We start from the raw sequence: 9,647 nt of genomic DNA on the forward strand, positions 1-9,647 counted from the left end.
GCAGGGGGATGAATGGGGGGCAGGCTCATGGCTGGAGGCTGAGCACGCCAGTAGGAGGTCAGCCCTCAGAGAGCAGAGTCCATGTCAAATGGTCGACGCTCGCTCCTTCTGTCCCCAGGGCTGCCGCCTCGCACAGGGAGCGTCTCTTACACCAACATCATCATGCCTTCGGTGTTCGGTGCCATCTGCCTCCTGGGCATCGTTGGGAACTCCGTGGTCATCTTCGCAGTGGTGAAGAAATCCAAGCTGCCCTGGTTCAGCAACGTCCCCGACATCTTCATCATCAACCTCTCGGTGGTGGACCTCCTCTTTCTCCTGGGCATGCCCTTCATGATCCACCAGCTCATGGGCAATGGTGTCTGGCACTTTGGAGAGACCATGTGCACCCTCATCACGGCCATGGACGCCAACAGTCAGTTCACCAGCACCTACATCCTGACCGCCATGGCCATTGACCGCTACCTGGCCACCGTCCACCCCATCTCCTCCACCAAGTTCCGGAAGCCCTCTGTGGCCACCCTGGTGATCTGCCTCCTGTGGGCCCTGTCCTTCATCAGCATCACCCCCGTGTGGCTCTACGCTAGGCTTATCCCCTTCCCCGGAGGCACCGTGGGCTGTGGCATCCGCCTGCCCAACCCAGACACTGACCTCTACTGGTTCACCCTGTACCAGTTTTTCCTGGCCTTTGCCCTGCCCTTCGTGGTCATCACGGCCGCGTATGTGAGGATCCTGCAGCGCATGACATCCTCCGTGGCCCCCGCCTCTCAACGCAGCATCCGGCTGCGGACAAAGAGGGTGACCCGCACGGCCATCGCTATCTGCCTGGTTTTCTTTGTGTGCTGGGCGCCCTACTATGTGCTTCAGCTGACCCAGCTGTCCATCAGCCGCCCAACGCTCACCTTTGTCTACCTGTACAACGTGGCCATCAGCTTGGGCTATGCCAACAGCTGCCTCAACCCCTTTGTGTACATCGTGCTCTGTGAGACGTTCCGAAAACGCTTGGTCCTATCGGTGAAGCCTGCGGCCCAGGGGCAGCTTCGAGCCATCAGCAATGCCCAGACGGCTGATGAAGAGAGGACAGAAAGCAAGGGCACCTGACACTTCCCCTGCCACCCTGGGCACTTCCACGTCAGGGCACCACGGCAGACCATGGGGGAAGATGCTGAGAGAAACCAAAGACCGCTCTGGGAGGATGCAGGGAGGCTGGGTGGTTACAACTAAAAACATTCAACAGGGCCCACAGATTGCTCAACGGAGCCAGGTTTGGGGGCTTCAAGCATCAGAAATCTCCTTCGTAGAACAAGATGGACTTTCGGGTTGAACAGAAACTGAGCAAGAAGATTGGTTTAAAGGTTCAGCTGAGCCCTACGTCTACCAGCTCCCAAATGTCTTTTTCCAGAGAGAAGACGTAGAAGGCTTCTTGCCGGGTTTATTTAAAATCAGGCAGGGCCAGGGCGTGAGCAGGGGTATGGGCACAGGCCCCTGGGGAAATGGGAAAGGTGGTGCGGCCTCACCGCCTCTTCCTGTCTCTCATTGGTATGATGGAGGGCAACCTTTCTCCCAAGCTGGAGGATGATGAAAAATAAAGCGTGTGGTCTCTCCATGTTCCAGCATCCTGTGTCAATTTCCCTTTATCTCTAGGCGATGCATGTTTATTTGGGGGTGGGGGTGGGGTCTGAGCCCACGGAGGTAAAAGCCCAATTTGCTAGGAGATCCACTTATTGGGAATGACAAGGCTACCCGGGATGGGTGTGGGTGAGGGCCTTGAAATTAAGAAAAAGGGAGAGGGTCAAGGGGGGCAGTTGTGGGGTCATTCTCTTCGGGGGGCACATTTGTCCGTCACCAGATCCAGAGTGAGCACCCATCAGGGTCCTGCACATGCAGGGCTCATTCTGAGGCCTGGTGTGTTTGGCATCATTTTTTGGCTCTAGCCCTTTCTCTCCAAAATAAAAACGAATAAAGGAAAATCTCCACCCGTATCTCTCTGGACGCTCCTGTATAATTGCTCCGGCTTGGGGGTGGGCGTAGCGGTGGAGGCGGGCGGCCGAAAAGGGACAGAGAGGTCGTTTGGCCGTGGAATCTAGACCTTGATTCAGGCTGCATTTTAGGAAGCAAGAAGCAGGGGATCTGCTTGTCTAAACCCATAGGGAGGATTACTGTGAATTCATTAGATTGAAATTCCGCTGCCAGTCTTGTTCTCGGGACTCAACTTCCCGTCTTCTGCTCAAAAGCACTTGGTTGTTAGCAGTGCTGGCCCCTCAGGCCAGAGTCCCACCCGCCGCCTCCCCTGCTGAGTCACAAGTCGCAGGGCTGGCTTCTCGGGCAGCCCGAGCCTGCGCCTGCCTCTTGTGGCTGCTGCTAAGATCTGCTGCGAGCCACGCAGAGCAGGAAGATTACATACGGGGCCGCTGGGCGGCGGCCAAGGCTGCTACTTCTCAGCTTCTTCGCGAGCGGAGCCAGGAGTCCTGCGCGAACCACTCCGCAGGCGATGATGAGATAGATAGTGGGAGCAAATTGTGAGCTCCTGACTTGTCCAGATGCATCCCTAAAGCAGGTGCATCAGCACAGCCTCCTCTCACCAGTTGTTTTTCACTGCGGAGGTGCAGCAGGTAGCCTGATTAGCAAACTTCTAGGCAGCTTCTTTAGGTCCCCGGGAGCTCTTTGTAATCATCATCATTAGTATTTCCTGTTTGCGTTCCACTCCACCCAGTGCGTGGGGAGTTGGGGTCAGGGGGTGGGGACAAAGCAGACAGTTTTCCTTACTCATTTACAGTGGGGTCTCTAGCTGTCACAGGAAAGCTCCAAATCTGTTTTAGATGCACATCCAACAACAACAAAAAAGATTCTTATGGGAGCTTTAAGGCAACTCCTACCCACTAGTTCCAGAAAAGGAGGTTTTCCTGTAACTGGTTTGCCTATGGAAGTCTTCCCCAGGGTCTATCTTCTTCCCCCTCTTCCCCCTCCAAGGAGGACTCTGGGAGAGGAAATAGGTGAGATGGCCTCTCCCAGGAAATGCAAGTGACCAAGGCTACAGGCCGGTGAGTGGGCAGGCGAATGACCTGCTGACGGCCCCAGAGACTCTCAACCCCATATTGAAAACTGAAGTTGAAGCAAAGTGGGTTGAGACAGGAAAGTGAGTGGGTGAGTTTTATGGTATGTGAATTATATATCAATTTTAAGAAAAGTGGCAGAGTATGCAAGGCTGAGGGAGGCAGAGCCTGAGGGAGGTGATGGGGAGAACAGGGCAGTAAGAATAATAAAGGCTAACAATTGTGCGCCGGCTATGGGACGGGCACTAGGCTAAACATTTGACATAGATTATCCTATTTAACACTCACAGCAACTCTACGAGGCAGGTTCTATGATTACTCCCATTTTATAAACGAGGAAACTGAGGCCCTAGAGCGATGTTAAGTCACCGATCACAGGCACCCTTGGAGCCAATGCCTGTCTGGCCACAAAGCTGTGCCTCATGCATGGGACCAGCCATAGGATAGAATTGAGTCCCAGAACAAAGGCAGAAGATGCTCGGAGAGGCTGAAGAAGTCTTCACTTCTCACTGGAGATTCAGGGCATGTGGAAGAGATTTTGAAGTGTAGATAGGACGTTGACAAGCGGAGATGGGGAAGAGCAAGTTTCAGGCAGGTAGAAAACACCTGAGCTAATAAGTAGAGGTGGGAAAAGCTGCGTGTGTTTAAGGACCATTGCTGACGGTATTGGGGACCCTCCACCACCAAAGCACATGCTCCCTCTCCCCCCAGGGTATGGATCATGATTAGTCTAACCCTATTGGACAGCCCTCTTTCCTGCTTTCCCAACCTCCCTTGCAGCTAAGGGTCCACATATGATCTAGTTTTCAGCAGGAGAGATGCATGCAATGTTTCACTCAGTTTTGTATTTGACATCTTCATTTGAAATGCTGAGATGCAGGGACTTCCCTGGTGATCCAGTGGTTAAGACTCCAAGCTTCCACTGCAGGGGGCATGGGTTCGATCCCTGGTGGGGGAACTAAGATCCCTCATGCCCTGCGGCACGGCCAAAAAAAAAAAAAAAAAATTAGGCTTTATGAAATGCTGAGATGCAACATTGTCCACTTTGAATGGGGAAAATGCAAAATTGTGTTCCTCTTCTACCTGTGTGGTTCCTTAAGAAATGTGTCTTTTAAGAAAAATCAAAACAAAAACAGGACCTAAGCAGAAGTCTGCTGTGGGGACTTCTGGAAAAGGTTTTGCTTTCCTGACTAAAGGAAACAGATCAGGTTGGTAGCATCTGGGCTCTTCCTCCTTTCTCCCTGCCTTGAATGCAGATGCATCATCTGGAGCTGCAGCCACTCTCTTGGGATTACGAGGTGACAAATATGAGAATGCAAACCAATGCTCTAAGGCTGATGAGTCAGGAAGACAGAGAGAGCATGTGTTCCCAAGGGCATCACTGACTTGCTGAACCAACACCAACCTCAAGGCTGCTAGGTGTGCAAGAAAATAAATCCCTATCTGTTTAAGCGACTGTTCTGTTAACCCTCCCGATAACATCCTAAGCTTCCAACCTAAACTTTCCTGGTTTAGGAAGTACGGACCCCAGCCCCACCTCCACAGATGGGCCCCACCTGGCTTTAACCAATCACCGTATCCCATCTCCCTGGCCACACTGGTTCATCCAGGGAGGCAAGAGCAATCAATGGGATGTAAAAAGTCATTAGCCAGGATTTCTGGGAAGGAAGGTCTTTATTCTTTGTTTGGAGCTATTGGTAGAGCCTCTCCCATCCCCCTCCTAGACTTGACCTGAGAAGCACACAGCTCCATGAGCTGCCGGCAACCATCTTGGGGTTGCTTGGGCAAAGCCCTCCTGAGACTGGAGCCAGCTCAGAAGAATCAGAGCTGAAAGAGAAAGTGTGAGAATCAGGTGATGTTGTTGGGGACTTGATCAAGCCTTGCTTGAAGTTAAGATACTCTTAAACCATTTGATTATATGAACCAATAAATTCCCTTTAACAGCCACTTCAGTTGGGCTTTCTATTATTTGCAACTAGGAAGTCCTGATAAGAAAGATATGAACAATTTTTTTTTTGGCCTTGCCACTCGGCATGTGGCATCTTAGTTCCCCACCCAGGTATCAAACCCCTGCCCCCTGTAGTGGAAGTGCAGAGTCTTAACCACTGGACCGTCAGGGAAGTCCAGAAAGATACGAACATTTTAAAGATTAAGTTGGAGTATTGGTGTTATGGGCTGACTTGTCTTCACCCAAAATTCATGTGTTGAGGCCCTAATCCATGTGATGGCATTTGTAAATGGTGCCTTGGGAGGTAATTATGTTTAGATGAGGTCATGAGACACCAGAGAACTTGCTTCCCTCTCTCTCCACCTGCACACCCCAAGGAATGGCCATGTGAGGACACAGTGAGAAGGCAATCGTCTGCAAGCCAGGAAGAGAGCTCTCACCAGGAAATAAATCAGCCGGCACTTTGATCTTGGCCTTCCAGCCTCCAAAACTGTGAGAAATAAACGTGTGTTGTTTAAGCCACAGAGTCTATGGTATTTTGTTTTAGCAGCCCAAGCTAAGACAATTGGTAAGAGCCTTTTTAGTTGTAAATGACAGAAATCCAACTCAATTGATTTGAGCAAAAAGATACGGAACATTCTGGCCTTTGTCTTTTTTTTTTTTTTTTTTGGCTGCATTGGGTCTTCGCTGCTACACGCTTTCTCTAGTTATGGCGAGCGGGGGCTACTCTTCGTTGTGGTGTGTGGGCTTCTCATTGCAGTGGCTTCTCTTGTGGAGCACGGGCTCTAGGTGCGCAGGCTTCAGTAGCTGTGGCACGTGGACTCAGTATTTGTGGCTCGCGGACTCTAGAGCACAGGCTCAGTAGTTGTGGCACACACGGGCTTAGTTGCTCCATGGCATGTGGGATCTTCCCGGACCAGGGCTCAAACCTATGTCCCCTGCATTGGAAGGCGGATTCTTAACCACTGCGCCATCAGGGAAGCACAATTCTGGCCTTTTAAGTGGAAAATTTCAGGGATTGCTAAGGCTTTCAGTCATGACTGGATCCAACAGCTCAAAAGCTCTGCCATCAGTATGGACTCTCCCTTTCTCTCTTCCGCACACCCTCTCTCTCTCTCTCACTCAGCTCAGTTTTCCTCTTGGTTGGCCTCCTTCTCAAGGGATGTCCCCTGATGTGGTAGCAAAGATGGCCACCAGCAGGGGTGTGAACTTGCATTATCCTCACAGGCAGCAGCTCCAAGAATTAGCCAGGACTTCTGTCCTGCCACCTGCCATGTCCTTGCCACCTTTCCCTCCAACATCTGTTTCAAAATCCGAAAAAGTTTCTGAGTGGTCACGTGTGAGTTACACACCTTCCCACTTCCACCCAACCCAGCATGAGATCTGGGGACATGGGACACCCTTATTGGCTAGAATAGGTCACATACTCATCCGAGTGGGGTCATTTCACTGGCAGCCCCACTGTGTGTGTGTGTGTGTGTGTGTGTGTGTGTGTGTGTTGCAGTTCCTAAAAGAAAAAGAGAATTTATATTGCCTTAAGTAGAAAGAATGATAGAAGGATGATGGGCAAACAAAGACAACAGATAACCCACCAGGTAGGGTCTCAATAATTAGAGAGGGTGGCATGGAAAAGAGAACAGTCAAAGGACAGGTAGGAGAATCAAGGAAGATTGAGAGGCCAGCCAGGAAGCCCAGTGATTACTGTGGAGGATTCTGCACAGGAAAGAATCTTTAACCTTGAATCTGATGAAAACTCTGGATCCTTCCCCCGAGTGCACATTTGCACATGCGCATAAAACACTGCAAATAAGTTTGGAGGGTTTATAACCTCCTCCCCAGTGCCCGAGGAGGAGCCCTGGTAATGGAGGAATCTGGATGTCTGAGAGCAAAGTCAGACGGAAGACCCCAGATGGCTGTGAGCAGGCACAACGCTTACTGTCAGAGCAAAAGCGGGCAGGGTCCCTGCCCTTGCCGAGCTTCCAACTGCAGTGGAGGGCGAATATTCATCAGATAATCTCGTGGAGAAATGTGAAATTACAAAGGGGAGGTATGAGAATCAGTGCGTGGGCGAGGGGTAAGCTGTTCAGGCAGGTCAAGGAAGGCCTGGCAAAAGTAGGGACATTTCACCCGCTGAGCTCTGAAGGGTAAGGAGGGGAGGGGGCCTTATCTGTGCAAGAGCCCTGTGCTTGGGGGGAGTTTAAGAGAATGCCAATGGACGCCCTGATATGGAGGAACCCAGGGGATGTCTCAGCTGGATACACACTGTGTTCTCAGGTCCTCCTGGAATCTGTTTTGTAATGTGGAACAAGAAAGAACTCTGGGTGCAGGACTTCCCTGGTGGTCCAGCAGTTAAGACTCCACACTCCCAATGCAGGGGGGCAGGTTCGATCCCTGGTCAAGGAACTAGAACCCGTTTGCTGCAAGTAAAAGATCCCACATGGTGCAACTAAAGATTCAGCACAGGGCAACGAAGATCTCGCGTGCTGCAACTAAGACTGGGCACAGCCAAATAAGGATAGGGAGATAATAAATAAATAAATATTTTTAAAAATAAATTTTTTTTTTTAAAAAAGGGCAGAAGTGCAGAGGTGGCAGAATGCATGGTGTCTGGGATGGAGCCCTTTGGAAAAAAAAAAAAAAGAATTCTGGTTGCAATTATGTGGTTGCAACAGCAGCCTGGGGGCAAACCAGCTCATTGCAAAAGGGAAAAACAAGAGTTTGGTTCATAGTGGTTCTGCTGTCTTTCCATCCTGGTCTCTCCTGGATCTCATTTAAAAAAAAAAAAAAAAATTGCTGAAGCCTCAAACGCCAGCCAGCTCCGTTACCAACACTTGACAAAGCTCTAACTTGTCAGACGAGTGGATTTGGAGCACAGACTACCCTGCTGCCTCCTTACTGCCTGGCACTTCCTGGATCAGCTCCCCCTGCCCTGCTACCAGTCACCCTCCACACCAGTGGAGCCAGGGAAGTTGCAGCCGCCCACCTGCTCCCGCGGCTGCCTGCCAACAAGAGCTTTGCTGGGAGCTCCGTTACCTTTAGTGCCTCCCCAACTCTCCTTCCCTCTTGAGAAATGGCGTTAAGAGGAAGAAATCAGAAAGGAAGACAATATCTTTCTTAAGGACGTGGGGAGGGAACCTTAAATGCAGCAGTACCTTTTAGATGAAGCAGGCGGACCACTCCCACGATCACCAGTCACAGCCTCTGTCCTCACCTCCAGCCCCTTGACTACTCAGTAGACCACCCCCTCTTTTTACTGGTGCCCCTCAAATCCCTATCTCCCTTCCTGACCCCAGTCCAATATTTCCACCTGTCCACTTGACATCTCTCCCTTCCTGGACTCAATATGATGGAAACCATATTTTCATTATCTTCCTACCACTGACCACCCACACTAACTCACCCTCCAAAATTCCCCATTTTTCTTCAGGGCATTACATCCCTTGCTCTTTTTCACCCCCTATATCTGCTCCATCAGAAAGTCCTGCCAAGCCTTATATTAAATGATTTCACAGATTCATTCCTTCCATCTGATTTCTAGACTCAGAGACAGCTGGGTTTATACGCCAGCATGGCCACTAACTTGCTGTGTGACCTTGGACATGTCACTTAACCTCTCTGAGTTTTTGTTTTTTTTGTGTGGTACGCGGGCCTCTCACCGCTGTGGCCTCTCCCGTGGCGGAGCACAGGCTCTGGACGCGCAGGCCCAGCGGCCATGGCCACAGGCCCAGCCGCTCCGCAGCATGTGGGATCTTCCCGGACCGGGACACGAACCTGTGTCCCCTGCATCGGCAGGCGGACTCCCAACCACTGCGCCACCAGGGAAGCCCTCTCTGAGCTTTTTTATTCTGTAACATGGAAGTAAGACTATATTCCTTGCAGGGTTGTTGTGAGAATTGAAGCATATATAAAGTGGCAAACAACAGATGTCCCGTGAAACATGAATTCTCTTCTCCCCTCTCTCTCTTGGTAGCATCCTAGTCTAAGCCCTTCTCATCACATACCTGGATTATAGCTGTAACTTGCCAAAGGGGCCCCAGTTTTCTAATCTCTTTCTCCAATCCAATCCATCCCAAACACCAAGACCAGAGAAATCTTCTTATGTCCCTTTTGTCTCTCTTCTGACCCTATAATATTCCTGTCCCATTACCATCAGGTTGAGTCAAAGACCCATCCTAGCCCTAAAATTTGCAATAATGTGGCCTCTTACATCCCAGGATGACTCCGCTCTCTTTGTTGAAGGCTGTGGGAACAAATGTGATTGGCTGAGGGAGACTGAGAGGAGAAAAGAGCTAAGGACAGGACAGAATCTTAGGGACCTTCACCTTGCAGGGCTGGGCAGAAGAAGAGGAACCAGTAGAGGAGCTTGTGGAGGATCAGCCAGAGAGGTAGGAGGGTAACTTGGAGAGCCTGGCATCCTGGAAGCCAGTGGAAAGGACAGTTTCCAAGAGAAAGTGTGCAAGAGTGCCAAATGCTGCAGAAAGGTCAAGCTGAGGGCTGACAACATGGGCTGAATGGTGTCTTCCACAAAGATATGTCCAAGTCTTAACCCTCAACACCTGGGACTTCGACCTTTTTGGAAATTGGATCTTTGCAGATACAATGAAGTTAAGGATCTCAGGATGAGATCATCCTGGATCTAGGGTGGGTCC

General features: G+C 50.6%; 1 protein-coding gene across 1 annotated transcript in view; it reads left to right on the top strand.

The window, feature by feature from the left end:
- Positions 1 to 1,821, top strand: part of MCHR1 (melanin concentrating hormone receptor 1) — a 31,903-nt gene extending 30,082 nt beyond the window's left edge. The window contains exon 2 of the mRNA XM_067698194.1: positions 119 to 1,821. Within this exon, the coding sequence (XP_067554295.1) occupies positions 119 to 1,098 (980 nt within the window). The 3' untranslated portion in view covers positions 1,099 to 1,821. The remainder of the gene's footprint in view (positions 1 to 118) is intronic.
- Positions 1,822 to 9,647: the final 7,826 nt, after the last annotated feature.

Source organism: Pseudorca crassidens, chromosome 11 (genome assembly GCF_039906515.1).
Source record: "Pseudorca crassidens isolate mPseCra1 chromosome 11, mPseCra1.hap1, whole genome shotgun sequence".
In the NCBI taxonomy this organism is placed as follows: domain Eukaryota; kingdom Metazoa; phylum Chordata; class Mammalia; order Artiodactyla; family Delphinidae; genus Pseudorca; species Pseudorca crassidens.